At 37.0% G+C, this 25,454-nt stretch overlaps 1 protein-coding gene across 3 annotated transcripts in view; it reads right to left on the bottom strand.

Moving 5' to 3' along the window:
• Positions 1-16,908: 16,908 nt before the first annotated feature.
• Positions 16,909-25,454, bottom strand: part of LOC134661526 (dual specificity mitogen-activated protein kinase kinase 7-like) — a 30,898-nt gene continuing 22,352 nt past the window's right edge. For 2 of the 3 annotated variants that reach the window (XM_063517643.1, XM_063517644.1), the window contains exons 17-18: positions 18,378-18,480; positions 16,909-17,414 (exon numbers count right to left, since the gene is read on the bottom strand). In XM_063517643.1, the coding sequence (XP_063373713.1) occupies positions 17,336-17,414; positions 18,378-18,480 (182 nt within the window). In that variant the 3' untranslated portion in view covers positions 16,909-17,335. Of the gene's footprint in view, positions 17,415-18,117; positions 18,481-25,454 lie in introns of all 3 variants that reach the window. The other variant, XR_010097966.1, reaches the window with a different exon arrangement.

The following is a 25,454-nucleotide window of genomic DNA, read 5'->3' as shown; positions in this document are numbered from 1 at the left end:
ATGAATTTTTGAAAACGCTGATATTACTTTTCTTGATAATTAATAATATGGTTTTATACAAAGATTCAAGTCCCGCACTCTAAAAAATATTTGATCTCCGTACAAACTTTCAATCCCTTTTTCACCACCTCGGGGGATGAATTTTTAAAAACACTGAAATTTGTTTTGTTGTTTTTTAATTTAATACCTTTTTGCGAAGTTTCAAGGTCCTAGCTTAAAATTAAATTTGCACCCCAAGACAAAGTTTCATCCCCTTTTCTACCCCCTTAGGGGTTGAAGTTCCTAAAACGTCGCAATTCCTTTTTTTTGCAATCGGCTATTATGCCTTTCTAAAGTTTTAAAGCATTTGTAATGGATTCAAAATTTCAACCCCTTTTTAACCCTGTTCGGGGATGAATTTTTAAAAACGCAGAAATTACTTTTCCTGTCTTATAATAATATACTCATATACAAAGTTTAAAGTCACACACTCACAAAAATATTTGATCTCCATACAAACTTTCAACCCCTTTTTCACCACCTTGGGGGATGAATTTTCGAAAACGCTGAAATTAGTTTTCTTATTTTTTAATATAATACATTTTTACAAAGTTTCAAATTCCTAGCTTAAAATAAATCTTGAACCCCATACAACCTTTCATCCCCTTTTTAACCCTTTTAAGGGATGAATTTTTAAAAACGCTGAAATTACTTTTCTTGAGTTTTAATAATATGGCTTTATACAAAGACTCAAGTCCCGCACTCTCAATAATATTTGATCTCCATACAAACTTTCAACCCCTTTTTCACCACCTCGGGGGATGAATTTTTACAAACACTGAAATTAGTTTTCTTGTTTTTTAATTTAACACCTTTTTGCAAAGTTTCAAAGTCCTAGCTTAAAATAAAATTTGCACCCCAAGACAAAGTTTCATCCCCTTTTTTACCCCTTAGGGGTTGAATTTCCTAAAACGTCGCAATTACTTTTTTTTGTAATCAGCTATTATGCCTTTCTAAGAAGTTTCAAAGCATTTGTAATGGATTCAAACTTTCAACCCCTTTTTAACCCTGTTAGGGGATGAATTTTCAAAAACGCTGAAATTACTTTTCCTGTCTTATAATAATATACCCATATACAAAGTTTAAAGTCACACACTCACAAAAATATTTGTGCTCCATACAAACTTTCAACCCCTTTTTCACCACCTTGGGGGATGAATTTTCGAAAACGCTGAAATTAGTTTTCTTATTTTTTAATTTAATATATTTTTGCAAAGTTTCAAGTTCCTACCTTAAAATAAAATCTGAACCCTATACGAACTTTCAACCCCTTTTTAACCCTGTTAGGGGATGAATTTTCAAAAACGCTGAAATTACTTTTCCTGTCTTATAATAATATCCTCATATACAAAGTTTCAAGTCCCACACTCACAAAAATATTTGATCTCCATACAAACTTTCAACCCCTTTTTCACCACCTTGGGGGATGAATTTTCAAAAACGATGAAATTAGTTTTCTTGTATTTTGATTTAATACCTTTCTGCAAAGTTTCAAGTTCCTAGATCAAAATAAAATTTGCACCCCAAGACGAACTTTCATCTCATTTTTAACCCCCTTAGGGGTTGAATTTCCAAAAACGTTGCTATTACTTTTTTTTGTAATCGGCTATTATGCCTTTCTAAGAAGTTTCAAAGCATTTGTAATGGATTCAAACTTTCAACCCCTTTTTAACCCTGTTAGGGGATGAATTTTCAAAAACGCTGAAATTACTTTTCCTGTCTTATAATAATATCCCCACATGCAAAGTTTCAAGTCCCACACTCACAAAAATATTTGATCACCATACAAAATTTTAACCCCTTTTTCACCACCTTGGGGGATGAATTTTCAAAAACGCTGAAATTAGTTTTCTTGTTTTTTAATATAATACATTTTTACAAAGTTTCAAATTCTTAGCTTAAAATAAAACTTGTTCCCCATACAACGTTTCATCCCCTTTTTAACCCCCTTAGGGGTTGAATTTTTCAAAATCGCTTCTTATCTCTTGTACACTTTATAAATGCAACCTAGTGTGCAAATTTCAACTTTCTATCTTTTGTAGTTTCGGCTCTGCGTTGATGAATCAGTCAGTCAGTCAGTCAGTCAGGACACTTGCATTTATATATATAGATAAGCCCGGGATGTGAAAATGTATGGAGTAAAATCAAACGTTACGTTATGTTTCATGCACACCCCCTATTAGCATCATGCATTGCTAGGCAGGCTGCATGGAAATAAGTACTTTTAATTTATTCAATATCAAAAAATAACAAAGAACTGTCAATTTGCGAGGTTTTGATCTTTGTTCGTAAGGAGTAACTCCTATCGTGCGTCGGTGCTCGGAGCTGACACTCTTTTTACACGACTGCCCAAAAAAAGGAGTGTATTGTTTTTTCCATCAATTGGTGGTCGCACCTTTGTCTTTTCCCTCTATACCTCTCTGTCGTCTGTCATCTCATCATTCACCTTCTTTCTTTTCATATCATCTCTGTGTAGCGTGGTACGGGCATGTGATGCGGAGGGATGAAAGTCATGACGCGAAAGGTATGAATGTGTAGGTAGGAATGAATGTGGAGTGATGTACGAGAAAAGGAAAATCAAGGAAAAAGTGGATGGACTGCGTGAGAAATGATATGAAAAGAAAGCAGGTGAATGATGAGATGACGAATGACAGAGAGGTATAAGAATTGCTGCGCCGACACTAATAAGTGATAGGAAAAACAAGTGAATAATAACTCGTACTTCCAGGGTTTGATAATCTTCCATTTTGGGTATCTGGTATCTAACAATCTCTTCCCTATATTGCAAAAGGCATCCGCCCATCTCTGTCATCTACAACACTAACCGGTCACTTCAAAAATTAACCATTGTAAGTCTGACCTCCCCCCACTTATACTTACTACGTAAGTAAAGGCCAAGTTACAGTAGGGATAAACTTACCATCGATTGTAGAATGTTTTGTGAAGCCAGAGGAAATCGCAACCCTTGCCACGCACGCGCTAAGCTCGGTCCTGCGCAAACAACTTTTCTTCCTTTCCATGCGGTCGTCGTCACCTTTATTCCTTGATTTTAAAGTCGGTATTCCTGTAAACAGACTGCTGGTAGGAGACAATAATGTTCTTCTAAGACGGACTGTGACGTTCTTATTTGCAACCGAACAAGGTTGAATATTGTATAACTGAGAGCCTACCACGAAAAACCAAAGTTCGTAAATTGCGGGCATATTTCTCTTTTACTTTAATTAAGGCTTAGGTACTACAGAGAAAGATGACCGCAAATTGCGAACTTCGGTATTCGCGGTAGGCCTTCTGGTTCTAGAAAGTAGACAAAACGGGCGTGCTTGTAGTCGGCTATAGACGTTTTTATTCAATGTGGGTTTAGGTTGATTTTAATAACATTTTCCAGCATTGTGAATGTTGTGACAATAGCCTAGGTAAATAATAGTGCCACGCCACACTAGCATCTTTTGAGCGTCGGCGTCTATAGTTCGTTTTTTTAGCATTAGAAAGAACTTGAAAGAAGGTAAGCGATCTTGACATGTCTTTTAATTGAAAAACGCTTTTTAAAAACCAGTAACTAGAGTCGGACCAATAAAAGTCTGCAGCGGATTTGATAGCCCACGCAGTGCAAGTGTTATTTACACGTCATAATTTCATAGAAGTTTGACGTTTAAAATAACACTTGCACTGCGTGGGCTATCAAATCTGCTGCAGACTTTTCTTGGTCTGACTCTACCTATTACTTATGAAAGCAAAAGAATATAAATGATCGTATTAGATTCATAATTGTAACATATTTGCCGTAACTTATTTTTAAAATGTGTTTTTCAATTAAAAGACACATCAAGATTGTTTACCTTATTTCTAATGCTAAAAAAACCGGCCAAGTGCGAGTCGGACTCGCGCACGGAGGGTTCCGCACCATCAACAAAAAATACAGCAAAACAAACAAAAAAACGGTCACCCATCCAAGTACTGACCCCGCCCGACGTTGCTTAACTTCGGTCAAAAATCACGTTTGTTGTATGGGAGCCCCACTTAAATCTTTATTTTATTCTGTTTTTAGTATTTGTTGTTATAGCGGCAACAGAAATACATCATCTGTGAAAATTTCAACTGTCTAGCTATCACGGTTCGTGAGATACAGCCTGGTGACAGACGGACGGACAGCGGAGTCTTAGTAATAGGGTCCCGTTTTTACCCTTTGGGTACGGAACCCTAAAAACGAAAAAAAAAAAAACGTCAGCGCTATGTAAAATGACGCAGTTGCGCCAACAATGCGTCGAGCAGCAGCCATAGGGTTGACGCTAGTGTGGGGTGGCCCATACAGTCACCAATGTTACATAACGAACGCGCGAACGAATCCCACGGAAAGTAGAATTGATTGACATCTGTCGGCGTAGTGAAATAGGCGCCAGATAGCCATACTTGAATTAAGTGCCAAGTGGCGTAGCGTGAACCAATCTAGCCGTGGGCGAAAACTACATTTGCGAGGCCCTTTTCAATGTTTCCCCAAGGTAATAACAAGGTTGGCTTTGCGAGGCCGTGGGCGAAGGCCCCATTCGCCACGCCACTGCTTGAATATCAATATCACAAAATATCAGGTTGTAAAAAAAACAGCACAAAAGTTTGATCCGCGTTTATTACAGTACACTTTAAAATAATTACAATAAAAAAACAAGTTAATCGTTGTTTAAATATTAATATATATTCACCTTAACTACCTCGCACGATGTGCCGACTAGGTGCGTCACGGGCCCTAAACACGAGCGGAGCGAAGAGTTCTAACCTGTGCCAAAATCAAGGAAATATCGCTTAAACAGTGTAAAAACTGCTTTTATTTGTAGCCGTTTAAACTTTTGGACCCTATTTTTCATATCCACGCTAAAGTAAGGACACTAAGCACAAAGAATCTCGTACATTGACCCACCTGTTCCCATCTCTATCGCACGCGCATTATTTTATTATATTGCTGTTCCGCCGAAGGGCGCGTTCAATGCCACTGTGCGAGCAGGACAGCATTATATGCACGTGCGATAGAGATAGAACCAGGCACCATTGTACGAAATTCTTCGTGCTTACTATCTACATATATCTATGTTGGAGTGTGACAATATTTTTGGATATGAAAAATGGCGGTCATATGGCGCTTAGTGTATCAACATGATACAATTTTAGAACAACAATTTCGTGCTTGTATAATAAAATCAGCAAGCACAATGCTCAGCTGGATATACACTATGACAGCTTGCATAGTTTTAAAAAGAAACTTACCTCGATTCCCGATTGAAGTGCCTCTTGACATTCCCCTTTGTAGATTTTAGTTTAATTTATTGTTTAGTTTTTATCTAGTTACTTAATATTAGACTTGTTAGGCATAGTGGTAATTCTTGGTAGGTGTATAGTGGTAATCCTATCTTATTAAAATGTTTAGAGTAATATATTATGCATGCTGTGTTCACCTGTAATTGATGGCGCAATTATAATTTAATATTACGCAAGTGTGTTAGTCTATAAGTTGTTGTTGCCACTGTTGGTGAACCTTAATAAAAAAATAAAATAAAATAAAATTACTTTTGGCTCTATACTTAGAACTCCCTGCTGTAGGCAACGCCGAATGCAAGTCTTACCTAAGACATCTCTATCGAATTATCTTATCGAATCGAAACTGACACCAGCGGTGGCAGCACGGTCGCATTTTTATCGCTTGTCAATATGCTGTCACGTTCTAACAAGTATATATGTACGTGCGAAAGTGACGGGTATAGGGACAGGCGATAATTGGAACCATGCCACGCCCGCTGCGGTAGAAGCTTGATTGAGCCGAAAAAAACATCTCGAATAACTTCAACTATACCTTCTTTCGAGCGTAATAATTATTTCAACATACTTGCAAGCGACGCTGGCGTGTATTTAGGGACCGGTATGGGGTCGAACGACTATTTAGACAGGGGTTTGGAGACTGCGTTTACTGCAACATTTCTTTTACATGTAATTAATATATGTGTTACATTCGTCATTCGACCTCGAACGCCATTCTTTCACGATACACTTTGTGGTTTCGGCTGGTTTAAATACAAATAAACACGTCTAGATCTAGTGACACCGACATGAATAAAGTACTTTTTTGTTTATAAATTAAATAAATTTTCAGTGAGGGCTACCGTGTATGAATTTGTCGCTATAGGCGCTATTGAAGCTCGACAGTGGCGCCAACTGGGAAGCACAAAAACGGTAGCCCTCATATGAACATACCGGCGTTTCTTTTGTTTCATTGAATTCAAGTATAACACTGGAATGCTACTGTTTTATCAAGTTTTAGTATGACGTCACTTCACTACGTCATACTAAAACGTGCTAAAGTCCATTTTTTTAATTGAGTAATAATTAATAAAGTACTACTACGCCATGTATTTTCTATGCAAGAAACAAATGGGCGATCCATAATATTTCCTATGAGCAGTATCTACATCGTAGTAAAAAAAAACAGAAAGCCAGGTCTAGAGTGTTAAGTTTAGGTGCGGCGGTAACACGGTCGCATTTTTATGGCTTGTCACCATGCCTGTCACGTTCTAACAAGTATGTAAGTGCGAAAGTGACCATCATAATGCCAGGCGATAAAAATGGAACCATGCGGCGCCCGCTGGTCTGTCCAATGTACAAAAAAACCATTATATATTTTTAAAATCACGTAGTTATTAAGATATCAAACCAGCCGATTACTATTCAAAGTAAAATGATGTAACAACATGTTAACTCATTATAGACCTTGCGTTCATTATAATAAAGTTTTCATTTAAATTGTCCAGTTGTTAATCAGTTTTTCTTTGTCAGAATAACCCCTAACGCTAAAGTATAGACGCCAAGCGATGAAGAATTTCGTTAATTGACCATAGGATTAGGTATGTATATATTGTCCTTCTTGCACGCGCGATATTATATTGCCGTCACACTCTCACAACACCGGAGAGTCAATAAACGAACTTCTTCGTATTCGGCAACCTTACTTTAATATAACATCTGTTTAAAACCTAATACATTTGGTCATAAAAATTAAAATTACATAATTACAAAATTTTACAATAAAAAATAAGCATCGAAATTATCTCCAAAATGTTTTAAATACCATAAAAAAATTTAATATGACATCTATAGAACATTAAATATATGCTTAATTACAATCCATAATATTTACAAATAAAAATCGGTTTGCACTTATAATCACGACAAAATTAGGTCGATATCGGAATCGATTCTGTAGAAATGACAACATAATTTGCCTAATTGTTAAATTCCTTTGGTACCTATATATGCTGAACTATTAACATATGTACTATTTTTTTTTCTTAACTAGGCACTAACAAAAATATAGATACCTAACGAAAACGTTCAAAACATGCCATGTTGAGGGGCGTTGCCGACGATAAGCGTAAGCCATTTGTTGCAAGCCCTAAATTTATGCAAAAAAATCCACAAAATTGATTCCAACATCGACAAGTAACATTTGGAAGTAGTACGAGTAACATGGAAGCGAAGAACATTATGACAAGTTTTACATTATCAGTTCACAGTTCGTCTAAGCCAGCGGTCGGCAACGTTTTAGCGGCTAAGGACCGCAAGTGAGAGGTTCGCGGGCCGCATGCTGTCCGCGGGCCGCATGTTGCCGACCGCTGGTCTAAGCTAAGGACCAAAGTTTTTTTTTTGACGTGAAGTCGGTGTGCTTTAGCTTAGACGGACTCTAGGCCCGTAGCCTGAAGATGACAATCGTTCGCAGAGAAATGAAACGCTATCTGTAATGCACTAAAATGTAAGAGTGATAGAGACAGCGACTTGGCTAGGTCCCCAGAAGTGTAAACATGACACAGGCGAGCAGTAATTACTATAGAGGTTATTTTAAAAACATATACGAGTATGTAAGTACGGTCAGCAGCAGAAGTTGCTAAGCGGGCGAGGTGTTAAAAATTACCTTGACACGCTCTTATTCTGTTAACAATAAAGTCGCGTCAAGATCATTATAAACACCTCGCCCGCTTAGCAACTTCCGCTGCTGACAGTATCCACCATAAAATGAAATAAGGATATGCATCGATAAATTTGGCCACTTTGGCCGTGACTATTTCATGTTGATTGTATAGTGAAATATCATTGTCAGTTGGCAATTATCTATACATATAGTTATTTTATTAATGTTATTATAGTAAAGTAATTACTGCAAGTAGGTTTCTCGCTTTCCAAGACTCGTTTAAGGAGCAGTGAAAAAGTACCAGCCTTGCATGAAGCTCGATTATTTACACGATCAAGTATAGTCAAGGCCAACGAAAACGGGCTACTCTTGCTAAACGTGTTAGCCGTTTTAGTTGCGCCCGATTGTATTGCAGTCAGCTGCTTTGGTATACACAGGTGAGGGTACAAACTTGGCTACGTCACAGTAAAGTCTTAAGGGGATTCTAGAAAAAGGTCTACCATGTCGGGGACGTGACGTGTATGACAGCTACTTAAATAAACTGCAGAAGTCTGTATCATACACCGTTGAATTTAAGTTATGAAACGTTGTAATGCCAAATATGGGCTTCTTATCTTTATCAGAACGGACACTTTTCTGGACACTCCGTTGCTCGTCTCTTTGGTGTGAAAGCGGGACACCGCTATATACGTCGTGGTGTTTCACTCGCACACCGGGACAGCGTACGGAGCGCATCCGTGTGATCGCGTTAGCCGGCCAGCGGCTGAACCAAATTTTAAAATACAAGCGACTATTTCATAAAAGTATCTTTCTAACAGAATCAAAATGACGGATATGGGCTAACGATTATCAACATACGATACGACGGTTACGAAGAAATAAAAATAATAGGGGCAACCAAGATTAAGGAAAATAAGACTTTTACTTGACGTATCCCTATCAATAAGTACCCTCTACAGATGTAGTGAATAATTGTTTTCCATCGTATTTGCTCGGAAACACTCGTATTTGTCAAGCTACTTCAGTCAACCTCAGTACTTTTTGTACCGAGACTGACCCAGGCGCGGATCCACCGTTGTGGGCACGATGGGCATGCCCACAACCCTAATAGGGTGCCCTATCGATTCCCCGACTAAATTTTACGCCTATTTTTCGCAGACGCTTTGGCAGAGGAACCTTTCGCAGAATTTCATTACGCAGAGTAGTGCGCATAATATTGATACGCGGATTAACTTTTCGTAGACTGATCGTTTGGTACCTAACTGTCACGATTACCCGAGTAACCATTGGTCGAAACACAGTAGGTAGAGTGACCAATTGGTACCTATTAATTAGAAATGTTAATATTAGCTGACAACAGAGTCCTAATTATTTGCAAGAATAATAGTAGTGTGTGTTACATCGTATCAAAATGATATATTTCCGTCAAGGGCGTAGGTACATTGAATCCTGAATGAAGCGATGTATTCTACAATAGAATCCCGAACGTAGTGAGGGATTCTAAAGTAGAATCCTGAGCGTAATGAGGGATTCAAGTGTTAACGCCCAAGACGAAATAATTTTGATACCGTGTGACACATACTGCTTTTCACATCAACTATGAGGAAAATAAAAAAATCTTAGTGTTGACACAATCTGATGCTTAAACAGATTATTTAAGCTAAAAAAAATAATGTGCAAAAAAATTTAAAAATAGTGTATTAGAACAGAAAAGTTACTTTGATCCCTCCTAGCAGGGAGGAAAAGTGCCACTTTGATCCCTCCTAGCAGGGAAGAAAAATCTCTTTTCCGATTAGGTGGTGTGAAAAGATTATTTACTAACAGGGGCAATTATTTTTAGCTTATGGGGTCTTAGAAATCTTAAACATTCACAAATATTAGTACAATTTCCTAAATTAATAATGACAGCTTTTAATTTACAGCTGTATTTAGGATTTTTTTTCAGCGTAGTTATTATTATATTTATATAATTGTATTTCGTTTTTGGCCAGTACATATCTCACAAACTAACATTTAAGATATGAAGACAAAATATTCCTAAAGAGGAGGAAATCTCCATTAAAGAAATTCTAGCTCTAGGCAGGTAGGTAATATTTGTAGTTTTAATTTAACACTGAAAATAGCATTCGGGATGCGCGTGGAAAGGTAAAATGTTTTTAAAAGTATTAAATATTCATTTTAAAAAAATATGGTGGATGGTGTATTTTAAACATGTCAATGCATGTTAGAAATTTCTAGACATTATTCTGAATTCAATGAGGCGTCACACGTATCTCTAGGAGTAGTATCTCTACTTTCCACCACCCTGAACTTGTCCACTAGACTATCTACTTAACGAAATCTTTAAAAAAAACCGGCCAAAAGCGAGTCGGACTCGCGCACGAAGGGTTCCGTACTATTACGCAAGAAACGGCAAAAAAAATCACGTTTGTTGTATGGGAGCCCCACTTAAATATTTGTTTTATTCTGTTTTTAATATTTGTTGTTATAGCGGCAATATTTAGTATACATGATCTGTGAAAATTTCAACTGTCTAGCTATCACGGTTCATGATAATTATAGCCTGGTGGCATAAAATTAAAAAAAAAAAACGTTACTCGACTAGAAGTTCCTTAAACGAGAATGCTAATTAACACAAAAGCCAACACCATTAATGATATTATATAACTATAGATAGGTTATCTTCATACTTGAGGAGCACAAAAAATACTTCCATATTTATTTCTGTGCCTACGAAGAAATCTGTTATTTTTGATTAATTTTCTCATTCCGTCCATCTTTGTCACACTCGTTGTTAAACATAAGGTCGTCTCTTTCTCTTTCGGTGTGCCGGAGCTCGTTAGCACGTGCACATTTCTCGCTTGTCCAGCCGCGACTAAAGGCGACTTGTCCAATTTGTCACAAGTTACGCGCTTACAATTTTGGAATGCCTATAACCTATCTTGAGTTATAAATCATTGAAGACCATGTGTATGTGAACCAAAACTAGAAAAAGTCCTCTAAAAGTTAAATGTTCGGCGAAACGTTGTTTGTGAATCGATAATCTGCGAAAAATTGCTCGGGGAATCATAGGTACGCCCCCTAATAGACTTGTGACGTCATCACGGTCTATTGAGATCGGGATAGTCGTTCAAGAGTCATGTTTGTTCATGAGTGAGTTCGACACCTACTCTGACTCGTACTTGCCGATTTTTGGGCGGCTGTGACCACAACCTTTTTTGAGGGCTGGATCCGCGCCTGGACTGACCGAAATACCAAGACACGTTGGTACGTTTCCGTAAAAACACGATGGAAAATAATGATGCACTACATCTGTACTGTAAGTATTTAATGAGAATAAATCCATGTCAAAACGCGATATTCAACAATATATTTTATTTTATCGAATAGTCACATAAATTAGCACGCCACTAGGTCATGTACCATAGAAACCTGACTCGGAAGCAACATAACAAGTGCCTATTGTTGATATTTGACAGTTATGAAATGACCTGAATAATACAAAGCTAAGACCTTCAATGATCGCCTTTACCTCACTTTATCCTTCCCTACTATACTACGTTTTATTTCAAGTCACAGTAGTGATAGCACAATTATGCCAATTTTGAACTTGAAAATCATTGTCTTTGTCACCTATCTTTACGCGTTTTTATACAAATACTAAATCTACCTCCGTGAAACAGCGAGTCGGGTTTCCATGTCGTCCCATACAATTTGACTACGAACACGTTCCGATACCAATAGGTACCATAAGCTGATCTATGTACATACATACAGTGCTAAGCGGTAATACTTCATTCTTAAATTTATAAGGGTTCACTTTAAGTGTAATACATTTATAGATACATGAAAATAGACGTTTAATAAATGTTGTGAGAGTATTTTAAGAGGAAGCCCTTGACAAATACAGTAAATCGAAGAGTTATTAATAGTACCTAGAAGAGGTGTACTTATAAAATAACTCTTAGTAATTTTTTTACGGTAGGACACTAATATTTAGAGAGACTTGCGTTGTCGCGCTCGACACCACATGTCACGCGCGACTTCAAGTATGTAGTCGCGGGCGACAGACAGGCGTTGTCGCGCGCGGTCGGCTTGTCAATGTTGCCTTTTGACTCAGTTACCACAAAACATATGGCGCCTTCTTATTAGTTTTTTTTATTAGTAGTAGTTGTTAAATAACTCTTTGCTGCAAATAAACCCGCAAATTTAAGAAATGCTCAAACTCATAAGAGTTCACATAAGTCAATATCCAAAATTATATCGAAAAGTTATGTTATCAATCATAGGGCGATATATAGATTTTATACAGTGTTTAGTCTTAACATACAATGTATATTTCACAAAATAGAGTTTAATGTAAAGTTGATCGCGTTTTTACCGCCCGTCGTCGAGCCATCACATTCTATAACGCATGTAAGCGAGAATGGTGAGAACGTCAGACGATAAAAATGCAACCGTCATACCGTTACAGGCGCCTTTTTCGCCAACTGACACTAACAATTTTCTGTACATTTCTGGACCGGAATGCAACGACTGTACATAGCGTCAATGTTTACTTGTTGGGCTAGCATTGTACGGCAAATTGTCAATGTCAGGCGACAATTGTCAGCATGGTGAAACAGGTAGGCTTTACACAGTTAAAAGTAACAAAGGCAAAAGAGTACGACTAAACATAAAGTGTGAAAAAACTTGCTAACTATGTAAACAAACCGCCATATTGAAAATGTCTCTGAATGAAGATTTTAATATGGCGGTTTGTTTACATAGTTATAGTTCGTTTTTTTTAGCATTAGAAAGAACTTGCAAGAAGGTAAGCGATCTTGACATGTCTTTTAATTATGCAGTGTACTATGCTCTAGTGGATTCGCTGTTGTCGTATGGGCTGTCAAGTTACGGTCGTACATTTAAAACGTATCTAGATAAGATAAAGGCACTGCAGATTAGATTCATGAAATTAATGGTTGACAAAAAAACTAAAATAAAATGTAAAAGTACTACCTATGAACAGCTCTTCTTAGAATGTAATATTTTAACAGTCCATGAAAAAGTCAAGTTAGTATTAGCTCTAGAACAAATGTGTAATGATGAGTTTAAAATACCTATTGTCAATCAAAGGTTAATAAGAAACAGAGATAGTAATAAATTGCTGGTACCTAGTTTTACGAATTATTATGGTCAGAGAAGTAGAAAATATTTAGTCCCTAAGATCTATAATGAGTTACCGTCGGATTTAAAGACCACAAGGATGACAAAACAAACATTTAAAAAGAAACTAAGCAATTTTTTATTAAACAAAATACAAAGTCAATAATACGTTACATTTTTATTTTCTTTTACTGTACGCTAAGAATATAGAGTTAACCCCTTACTTCATGTCATAAATAAAAAGTATTTGTTTAAAAATGAACTTTAATAGTTGCTATATAGGGCTGCGCATGCGGTAAAGGGTTAAGTAGATACCTAAGTTTAAGTTACCTATCAACTACCTAGCTTGCATATACATAAAGGAGCCTCGTCTGCCAACAAACCACTCTGTGGTTTGGCAGAAGAATATATGTAATTAGTTGTAAGCAAGATCTCTGAATAAACGTTTTATTTATTAAAAAAAAATAATTGAAAAACGCTTTTTAAAAATGATAATTTTTAAGAAAAAAAAAACCGACTTCTATGCGGCCCGGTGAAAGATTATTGTAGATGGTGCGCTATGTAGAAAAGGAGGTAAAACCACCCACTTTTCTAGTAGCATTTCGTTTCTGTAAGGCTCGCAGTTCTAACCTAACCTAACCCACTTTTGTTTGGTTCTGTGAGGATAGCAGTTCAAACCTAACCTAACCCACTTAACGGCGCATGCGGTGCGGTGTACGGGGGTTTGAGCGGGAGGGGTTTGGCCTCATCATACTTTATACCTACATTTTATGGTAGGTAATCATAGTAGTTTGTTTAGTTTAGGTATCATAGTGGTTTTCCGGGTCAAGGTCCGGGTCTGTGTCCGAGTCCGGGTCCGGGTCCGAACCGGATCCGGGTACGAGGCCGGATCTGGATCCGAGTCCGGGTCCCAGTCCAAGTCAAAGTCGAAATTCGAAATCACCAAACATGTACTATGCGTCGTTGAAGAGTTCTGTTCTGATCATCATCAGCAGTTCCAGTTCATCAAATGCGACAGTTTTTAATGTTAATGCTTTATTTTAAGATGAAAATACAGAAAATTATATACGTGTGCCTTTAAGATTTGAGGAGTTCCCTCGATTTCTCATGGATCCCATGTTCAGAACTTGAGCTTGACATAAATATGGCTTAAAAACCTAACTTGCTTAACAAACATAACGAAAAGGAAAAATCGCCAAACGCGAGCTATGCGTCGTTAAAGAGTTTCGTTCTGGTCATCATCAGCAGTTACACTTCCTCAAATGTTACTTTTTAAATGTATATGCTTGATTTGTTGATTAAAACACAACAATCACTATATGTATGCCTTTAAGATTTGAGGAGTTCCCTCGATTCCTTATGGATCTCATCATCAGAACTCGAGCTTGACAGAAATGTGGCTTAAAAACTAAACTTGCTTAACAAACATAACGAAGAGGACAAATCGCCAAACGTGAACTATGGGTCGTTGAAGAGTTCTGTTCTGATCATCATCAGCAGTTCCACTTCATCAAATGCGACAGTTTTTAATAAAAATGCTTGATTTTCTGATGAAAATACAAAAATCTCTATACGCACGCCTTTAAGATTTGAGGAGTTCCCTCGATTCCTCATGGATCCCATCATCAGAACTCGAGCTTGACAAAAATGTGGCTTAAAAACTTAACTTGCTTAACAAACATAACGAAGAGGACAAATCGCCAAACGTGAACTATGCGTCGTTGAAGAGTTCCGTTCTGATCATCATCAGCAGTTCCACTTCATCAAATGTCACGTTTCTGAATGTATATGCTTGATTTGTTGATAAAAACATAAAAATCACTATATGTATGCCTTTAAGATTTGAGGAGTTCCCTCGATTCCTCATGGATCCCATCATCAGAACTGGGTTTTGACAAAAACGGGACCAATCTGTATGCATATCCATACAATCAAAAAAAGAATTTTCAAAATCGGTCCAGTAATGACGGAGATATGAAGTAACAAACATAAAAAAAAATTAAAAAAATAAATAAAAAATAAAATAAAAATAAAAAAAACACAACCGAATTGATAACCTCCTCCTTTTAGATTTGGAAGTCGGTTAAAAAACTATTACTTATGAAAGCAGAAGAATATAAATGATCGTATTAGATTCATAATTGTTACATATTTGCCGTAACTTATTTTTAAAATGTGTTTTTCAATTAAAAGACACGTCAAGATTATTTACCTTATTTCTAATGCTAAAAAAAAACGAAGTATAGCAAGTTCCATAGAATGACATTTTAGCAAATAAATATGAGCCTTGTGTCTGTACAGAATATGTATTACTCTTAAAGCTTTCCTAAATCTACGCTTGTATCTTAACTCGTGTATAAAAGCGACGTTTGTAAAGCGCAGGGCACCCGCCCTCAACTTACAAATACACAAAAACACTCGTACACTGTGTCTACACAAATCAATGCATAGGCCATTAAAGAATTGCTTTTATTTAAATCTGTAGGGCCACAAAAATTCAGTCGGCGTCAACCGCTAAACGGGCCTTTTTATTTTAATATCAGATGTGGGAGTTTTTATGTTATTCCTGCTCAGAATCTCGACTTCTTTCGACCCTAATATCGAAATTCCATACATTTTTCGTTCCTTCCATTTCCTTACCGTCATAAAAGTCTGTGAAAAAGGTAACGGAATGGAAATAAAAATCTTGGGACACTTTTTTTTCTCCTAAAATAGTATAGTTCGAGCTAATAAATCTTCTTCTTCTACCTAGCGTTATCCCATTATTCTAATTAATTTGTTCTATTTTAGTATTTAAGGTTTATATTTTGTATTTAGTTCGTAAGGTGTTTTTTTTTGTGGCATTAAATATTTTTCTGATTCTGATATCTGCTTTCACGACATAGAATAGAGCCATGCTTTTTTTTCGTAATTCTTAGTAGAAATAACATAAACAATCGCAAAATTGAAAAAAAATGTGTAGTGTACAAACAGCAACTCTTAACTGTACATCGATGGGCCTTATTGCAAAAGGCATAAGGCCCACCGATGGACAGTTACCAGTGAGGGCGATGGTACTATGGTTTAAATAAAATGTCCTTATACATGAAAGTTGATTGACGCTGTTCGCTCGGAACTTTCATGGCCCGCGGATTACTTGTTATATTATCAATCGCAATATTCTAATAAGTCTTAACTTGACATTGTTTGTACTAAGTCTAAAATTATACAACTTTTTAGCCTAACTTGTAAATCACTTGATATATAGCTATAAAACTTCCGTGAGACTCGAAAATGTTGGAACTATTTTAAACGGTTTACGTGTTATTAAGTCAAAGCAAAGTGGAGCGGTGCAGTCGGTGCTCCAGTCGAATATCCTCAAAATACTCACGTGAGTAACTCGTTTAAAATAATTTTAACACACTTGATATACATAACTTGGAAGTCAACGCACAGCGTTTAACGTACAGACATTTGAATAAAAACTTGATTTAATTTGTATATACTATATTTGTGAATAAATGGGCTGTATAGTTTAATTTCATTACAGTACTTGTCTAAAATCAGAATCATGTTTATTTGCATCGGACATCACACGTAATCTTGTTTCAATAAGTCGTAAAGTTTATACAAGATTACTTTTTTCATTCGTCATGTCTTGGTTGTTATCGGCGCAGATGTAAAAATGACAGAAAATATTTTAAATAGATGATGTAAGTCTCGAAAAAGCTATTTATGTCATGTTATTAATTTTCTTTAAACGCTCTAAGAGTAACGAGCTTAGCCGACAAAAGCCGAGAAATGCCGAATCACAATCTGTCCTGAACCATTAAATGTGACATACAAAGTTTGACTTAATTTAGTTGAGACTTAATTTGACATAATGAGTTTGAAATAACCATAACAAGCTTACCTATTGGCTCAATTTGACATAAGCTTGACTATCAATTACACAATAACAAAATAATCGTTCACAAATAACAAGCCCGCCTGTTATTTTAAGTAGAGTTTTGATTTGAAACGCGGGGTTGCCTGCTTCAACTCTTTATAATCTCAAGTCGAGTATGATTATAACAAGCTGTAATGTCAAACGATAATAGCCTGTAATCTCATGCCGTAAGGTTACCTTCAAGCGTAACTGTGACTTGTTTGTGGGTGGCTCTACCTCTACGGTGTGCAGTACGCGACGCGGTGGAGCCACTTGTCGACGTACCACGTGTCGCGGCGCTAGTCCGCGGGGCGCGGGGGCGGCGCCCGCGGGGGGAGGGGGGACGCGGGCACGCTCCAACTCTCCGCTGGCGCCCATCTGGATTACATAGTTCAGGTTTAGAACAGGTTTGTGACGTCACAGGTCATGCTGAGCTCTTTTTGTGATCGAAAAGAACATTGCTATACTTGCCGCAAATCAAACTGACGATCGGCGCTCTCTCTCGACTCTTGCCATGATCAGGTAAGCGTAAATGAGAAGTGTGACGACCCCGGTCGTCAGTTTGGTTAGCGGATAGTATAGTAAGCTAGAAAGGTATGCGTTTCGATTTAGATTCCACATTTTTAAAGACAGATTGATAACAATTTCTCCGTATCGGAGTATTAAAAATAACGGGGCCATTAGAGGGTAAATGGAGATAGTCTAAGTCACCTGTATAATTTTCGTCGCTGTTTCGTCTCGAATCCGCATATGATCGGCCTACGGTAACTGTGACGAGGTCACTGTAATTATAATAACGGGTACCAGTAACGCCAAAATGGTTTTGGAAATGCTTATTTATCAGGATCTTATTTCCAAAACTTTAAAACTTACGATCAGGCAAGACTTCACCGCCGTAAGGAAAACTGATCCGGGTGATGGTTTTCCGGTGCTTGATATTTCGAACCAGGTAATTGAACAAACTAGACTCACCTGTTTCCGCCTGCAACGTGATGCCACTTGACGTAACCGCTCAGCCTCCTCTGGAGGAGTCCAGCGAGCGAGTGAAGCCGCCTGTATAAACTAGCTAGTATCAGCTCACCTGTTGGGGTGCGGGTTCGGCTCCCGCCTGCCTGCAACGTGATGCCACTTGATGTAACCGCTCAGCCTCCTCTTGAGGAGTCCAGCGAGCGAGTGAAGCCGCCTGTATAAACTAGCTAGTATCAGCTCACCTGTTGGGGTGCGGGTTCGGCTCCCGCCTGCCTGCAACGTGATGCCACTTGATGTAACCGCTCAGCCTCCTCTTGAGGAGTCCAGCGAGCGAGTGAAGCCGCCTGTATAAACTAGCTAGTATCAGCTCACCTGTTGGGGTGCGGGTTCGGCTCCCGCCTGCCTGCAACGTGATGCCACTTGACGTAACCGCTCAGCCTCCTCTTGAGGAGTCCAGCGAGCGAGTGAAGCCAGCCTGCGACGCGACATACGGTCACGCCCCGTACCGCAGCGCGAGCTCTTTGGTCATTTTTCTTTCAATTTTCTCGTTACATACTTATATAATTTAAAAGTCATAGGTATTGAAAAGGATTTGGTTATTATAGCAAGGTTGAGGAGGTAAAAGTGACTGTTAGTAATTGAGACAAGGTCATAGTCATAAACATGATGATAAATTGTTATAGCGCAGTCACGAAAATTATAAGGCGGTGATAATTATGACGAAAAATCTATAGATTAGGCATCATGATAGATTCTGAGTAATTATGATAAAGTGGGTTATTAAAGTTATAAGTGAGTAGGTACTAAATATAAGAGGGGAGTATGTTACTGTTTTGGTTAAGCTTGGTGAACTGCCATTTCAAAGAAAAAAAATCTGCTCTGATTCCCTTGGGTCCATAGAAAATGAAAGGGTAGTTATTACGTAGGTGGGACACGAATATAGTGGAACTGACTTCTAATAATCATAATACTAGGTACAGGAAGGGGTTAAGGAATTGTCGGGGAATACACAATAATCGAAGTATTTTTGAACCAAAGAGCTGCGCATACTGCCATGTGCCCGGTTGTTAGCGATGACAATGATAGTGGACATGAAACCTACACCACGCTAGAAGCAGGCCTGATTGTGAGCTCACATACAGAAAGCAACCGTAATGCATGTGCAATATGGTCTTATTCGGCACGGCGGTAGTTGTATACGAAATCGAACTGCGTTCAGCGTTCGATTTCGGACGAAATTGCCTCCGTACCAATACTGGCAGATCTAATACTAAATTGTCATTTACAAAAGCCAGAAAGCCAGAAAAAATGACTTACTGAAATATGTTCAGTGAATCCACAATCAACTTAAACAGTACAGCTAAAGTACCACTAGCCCGCAAGCATAACAACAGAAGACTGCAGATAAAAGGAACATTATCTTCGCTCATTGTCCGTAGGACACTCGTTTTATGTTTATGCAAAATACGGTCAATGTAAGAGTGACGTATGTAGCGGTTGCATCTAATTATGCTTTGGTTTCATAGCACCTAAATATAATGCCATTGTCTATATTTGTCCTTAGCTTCAACACAACATTAATGTAGGTGATTTGACATTTGGGTATTATGACACTACGTCGATTCGTCGTCGATAAGAAAAAAAATAGGCATTCTGAGATTCAGGCATTTTGACACTATTCTGTTTTGTGATCTAGGAATTTTGGTACTTAATCGGTAAACAAAATTTAAGTGCAATTATACCAAAGCCTAGTAATTATGACAACTTTCCATAGAGTCGTTTCTACGGAGCCGTGGCAATTAGGTTGCAGACAATCACTAGCAACAAAGAAAAAGACAAATTTTATTCCTTCTGCAGCCTTCGATTCCAGCCCGTACTAGCAAGGTGTTAAGGTGTATTTTAGTGTGGCAAGGCGGGTGAAGAGCAACAGATGGGCAGGCGATGTGGGGCGCGTGAGAGCAAAGCGAGGGACGCTTGAACAAACATTCGTGAATGCTTCTTCAAACATCCGACAGAAATACAGTATACACAGGGTTTTATACAGTCGAATACAGGCAATGTTTAGTAATTGCAATGCGATTTTTCTGTGATTTATAGTCAAGATCACATAAGTACATCATTTACAACGGTGTGTATAATTAAAACTTGACTAGGCGTCAAGTGACAAGTTTAGTCAAAAAGAGAGTGTGTAAGCAGTCATACTTTTTATAATAACTTATCGATTTTCGGGAATTTGTTTTTGTATAAACCGAGTCGTCCGTTATCAAAATTATTTGCATTGCAAGTACTACCCATTTAAAAATGATAACACACTGGCTTATATTAGTGAGAGCTTAACACATTTTGCTCCAGAGGACGCGATCCTGTATACCGGGGGCCTACCGCGAAACACGAAAATCAACATTTCATTATCTGCCTCTCTACCTCTAATGAAATTTCTATTTTCGTTTTCGCGGCAGCCCCTTTGATCTGATTGATTAATAAACTTAAAACGATATATTTTCATCTTCCTCTCTGTATGACACTTAAAATACCACTTTATACGCAAAATTAATAAATTAATAAGTAATTAAAACTAAATCAGTATACAAGAACGCGTTTTCTAGAATAATTTTGTACATTTTTAAATACTACGCTGGCAAACATGTCATAATACTGCAATACGGTGTATTTTCGGCATGTAGCTAGCAACAATAGGAAATACGAGTAGATGAGCAGTTCTTGAAGCGTATAAGTCGCATCACTTTCCTGTGTACAGAAAATATGTCTGTGGTCAACAATGTATAAAAATGGTGGCGGTAATTAGACAGCCGTTTAGACATAATTGTGGACTGGAAAGTGAAAGCAGTCTTTACGCTATAAGAACGTGTGTTTACATGTATTGTACATATAATCGGTCCAGGCTCGAGAATTATAGTCGAATTGCGATTAGAAAATACCAGGCATGTTTACTAAAATCAAAATACATAGCAATTTTGATATAAGGATTTTATCAAAATATTATTACTTTGAAGTTATACGAGCGGGCTCAAATTTTGACATTACATATCTTAATGTGGTGAGAGTTATGGACAAAAATGCAATAAGTACTTCACATTTTCGGTCCCTTTTATTATATGTTATCTAATCGCAATTTTACGATCTACGGAAATTATCCTCACAACGGGTAGCATTATTATACGACCAACAAAACAAATAGCCGCGAGTTCGTATGTGGACTGTAGAAGTCAAAATAATAATTGCCACTAGGCAGACCCTTGCAGGTGTCATTTGAGTCGTGATCAGTAATATGTTTTTCACCTGAGCAGCTCGAACAAGGGTACTTTGCTACTTAAAAACAGTGAGCAAAATCTAATTTTGCTCACTGAGTGAGACAAAATGAGCAAAATGCGATTTTGCTCACTGTTTTTAAGTAGCAAAGTACCCTTGTTCGAGCTGCTGAGGTGAAAACTTAATTGTTGGTATATCTTAAGAAAACATGAGTGAATAGAGGTCAGTGATGAAGAAGGAATACATTTTTAGGGTTCTCTAATATGTTCTCACTGCTGAGGTGAAAAGTTTTGTGAACTACACGAGATCAAAGTTATTTACATCTCGTGCGCTTTTGAGTCCCTTACTACGCTCAAGATTCTAAATTAGATTCACTCGCTACGCTCGTGAATCTAGTATAGAATCTTTCGCTTGCACGGGACTCAAAATAAGCACTCGAAGAAATATCAAACTTTGATCTCTTGTTGTACAAATAACTATTTCTAACTCCATAAACAACGAGCAATTTAATGCCACTACTCTTACTAAAATCAGACAAGATTTTTTTTTATTTTTTGTTAATTTCTTGTCATTTATTTTACTTTTATGAGTGGATTTAGGATATTACAACGGCTTATTAAGATATTTAAATTAGTAAATTGAATCGCCTCTTTGAATCGGAACTGTCATTGACATCAATTTTGTCATTTGTCCCAGTTAGAAATAAAAATTACTTAATTTTTCATTTGAAATATCTTACAAAGCTGTACCACCACATACCACATTGCCACTTGTAAAAGTAAAATAAATGACAAAAAATAAACAAAAAAATAAAAAAAATCTTGTCTGATTTTAGTAAGAGTAGGGGCATTAAATTGCTAGTTGTTTATGGAGTAAAAACATATTACTGATCACGACTCAAATGGCACCCTGTATAATATTAGTCTAACACCGTTCCCGAACAGGGCCCAGAAGGCTCACACCGTATAATACATGTAGGACAGTGAACTTAATGACATGGGTGATATCGTGAACTGGCTGTATGTATGCACATTTTATTCAATTGTTTAAATTTAAAGTTAACTATATTAAAACTGGTCACTCACGTATTGTCAAGTATTTCGAATATTGCTCGACATGTTTCGCTAAATATCGAGGAGCTTTGACTGGAGCACGCGTTGACGAATGGACGTAGACTGCGCCAATGCATGCTATTGCGTATGTTTTGTTATTAAAATGGCTATATTTGTTTTTCATTACCAATTACATAGAGACAAACCAAAGAAAGTCTGCAGCGCAATAATTTGACATCGAATTAAAAAACTACATATGGCAATGTTTTTTAAGCAGTCAGTAAACGTCATGCACTATGGTATGTGTTTGTCAAAATCGTTTAAATATTCATTGTGTTTTGTGATGAACGGAATAAACATGGTGAAACCTTACAAAACCGGCGTGCGGGAGTTACTTTTCCGCATGACGAATAATTTTACACTTGTAAAAAGTCAGCACGAGGCGATTCAAGCTGAAAAACGACAATGTTTACAAAATTTGGAGTTGATGACGGGTAAGTGGAATGAAACATCTTAATACTTCACCATATGTACCTACTTAGATAATATAATATTGGTTTAGACTAAGGTTTCACAGCAAATTGAACACACCTAATAGGTATAGGCATACTTATGAACTTCCTCTAACATTTCGAGAAACTCATTGGTAGGTACAAGCCGGGTTTTGAGCTCGAACCCACAACCTCCATGCTTATGCTCACGGCATGGGTACCTACTAGTTAAAGCTAAAATTAATTTTTAATATATGTTTATTGTTTTAATGGTTTATTTCGTTTTTCCGAAAACTTTAGTTCGCAAATTGCGGGCAATTTCTCTGTCAATCTAATTACGCCTTAATGGGAGTAAAAGAGAAAGATGCTCGCATATTGAGAACTTCGGTGTTCGCGGTAGGCCCTCTGTACCTATTTACCGCCGTCGCGGATATTACATTTGCTTATTAATTTTGATGAAGCCAAATGTCACATTCTCCCAATATTATTTATCAATATATTTTTTTTGATGTTTTAATGTTTATTTGGGCACAAACGGTAGGTACCTACATGTTTCTTATATCTAGTGTCTATACGATACATCATTCATAAACATAAAATTTATCAATATTAGTATACAGTGTGTAAGTCCAATACGGGCAATAAATTAAACCAGATCTAGAATTTACCCGTCTAATCATGAATTAAGAAGTTTTTTTATGTTACACTTAATTATGACCCCGTAATTATTATTTTTCACATGTACCGAGCAGCAATGTACTGCAAACATTAAGAAACATAATATGGCATGACATTACGAGATAAGAGCTTTCTATTGTAACTGCCAACAAGCGTTGACAGTTACTTTAAAAAGCTCGTATTCCGTAACTTGTGTGGTGTATTACAATGCGGGCCGAATTATTTTGTATGGTTAAAATTTTCATTGCATTTCTAAGTCAAATCTATCTCAATATACTTTTTAGGTCCTATGTTAACCACCGTTTAAATATTCGCCCGTATTCGATTTACACACTGTATGTCTACATATTAATAGTGACATCTATTGTTGGAATGAAATTTATTTTACCATAAAAATTAAGCTGTGCATACAGCTTAATTTTTTCATAGACGGTAAATATGGTAGAAATTTCACAAGTATCAAGACTATTTAATCCATTTTCTGTGGTGTTGTCGCATACTGATTTTTAAAAACTACTTTTAATCTAGCGCTGCAGACTTTCTTTGGTTTGTCTCTACCTATAATACTTTTCAATTTTTTTTAATGAGAAACAGTATGGCAGGCGAAAGATTCATAGATATCTCGTTCGATTTCAACAAGTTGTGAAATTGAACACATGAACAAATGCATTTCTACATGTTACTTACATATACCTAAAATGTAAACGTGCAAACGAAACTTATGTTTATTTCCAAGTTTTCATGATGTAATCTGTTTTATTTGAATGAAAACTTTTTTCCGGGGAGATTTAAATGAAAATACGAAACAAAACGTTTGTTCTAAAAAGTGACATTAATCTTTCATATGTGTGTGGTGGTCAAAAACCGTGGGTCAAACCTCGGTAATCGGCTGTGTATAAAACAGAAAAAATTGTTCTCGAAAATAGGTAACTAAAATTTCAGTAAGATATATAGACACCATGTTTTTGTTCTAATAGTGAGTGGTTTGAAATGTTAGATGAGTTCTGTTTGTTAAAGATACCTCAACAAAAAGCAACAGGTACAAGTATAATTATAGTACGTAAATGTGCACACATACAATCGCTTCACACCACACTTATACACACAAAATTCGGGCCTCCGAAGGTTGAACACAGTAATTAATATCACAAAGACGTTTGATCCTAACTATAAAATGATCATAGTAATCTCCAATCGCCTTTGTGACAATCAAGAACCATACACGCGGCAACACTTTTATACTGTACTAACACTGAACGTTGGGAAAGTTGCGTCTTCGCAATAAGATTTAAATTAAAATGTGACTGTGGACGATTGTTCAGTAACATCTTTACAAGCCAACGTCCCAAAAAAAAAGAAAAATATATATGTATATGTCTCCAATGCCTAGAGTCTCGGCTAAATACCGACCCAATCAGAGAAGGGCGCGACGAGTCGAGAACGGAGCGTATGTACACTAGAGATGCCACGAATATTCGGCAACTATTCGGTATTCGGCCTATTCGGCCATTTTTCCGAATCTTCGGTATTCGGCCGAATGTTGCCTACTATTCGGCCGAATACCGAATACTTGTTGTACCTACCTAAAAAAAATGCGGAATAAAAATAACCAAAAACTAGGTATAATTAATATTTATAATGTGTTCTTTGAAAGTTGTTAAATACAAAGACCCTTTTTTGAACATTTCTTGATTAAAAAACATTTTATATTTATCATGGTCTAATTTGTTTGACTCTAACTACATTCATTAATTCTGTTCAACAAAAAAATATGTTAGCAAACGTTGTGCTTTTTTGGCGATCAGTTTTCATAATAATTGTGACTCAAATGTTCGCATGTCATGCCGAATATTCGGTTGCCGATGTTTACTATGGCACAGATGGTATGGTACATTTCTGTAACGAAGTTTACGATGGTTAACTATGAAACTTTCCATACAATAAAATTTAGCGAACTC

The sequence above is a fragment of the Cydia amplana genome, chromosome Z (genome assembly GCF_948474715.1).
Source record: "Cydia amplana chromosome Z, ilCydAmpl1.1, whole genome shotgun sequence".
In the NCBI taxonomy this organism is placed as follows: Eukaryota; Metazoa; Arthropoda; class Insecta; order Lepidoptera; family Tortricidae; genus Cydia; species Cydia amplana.
Note: the sequence above shows the minus strand (reverse complement) of the source record. Positions and strands in the feature narration are given on the sequence as shown.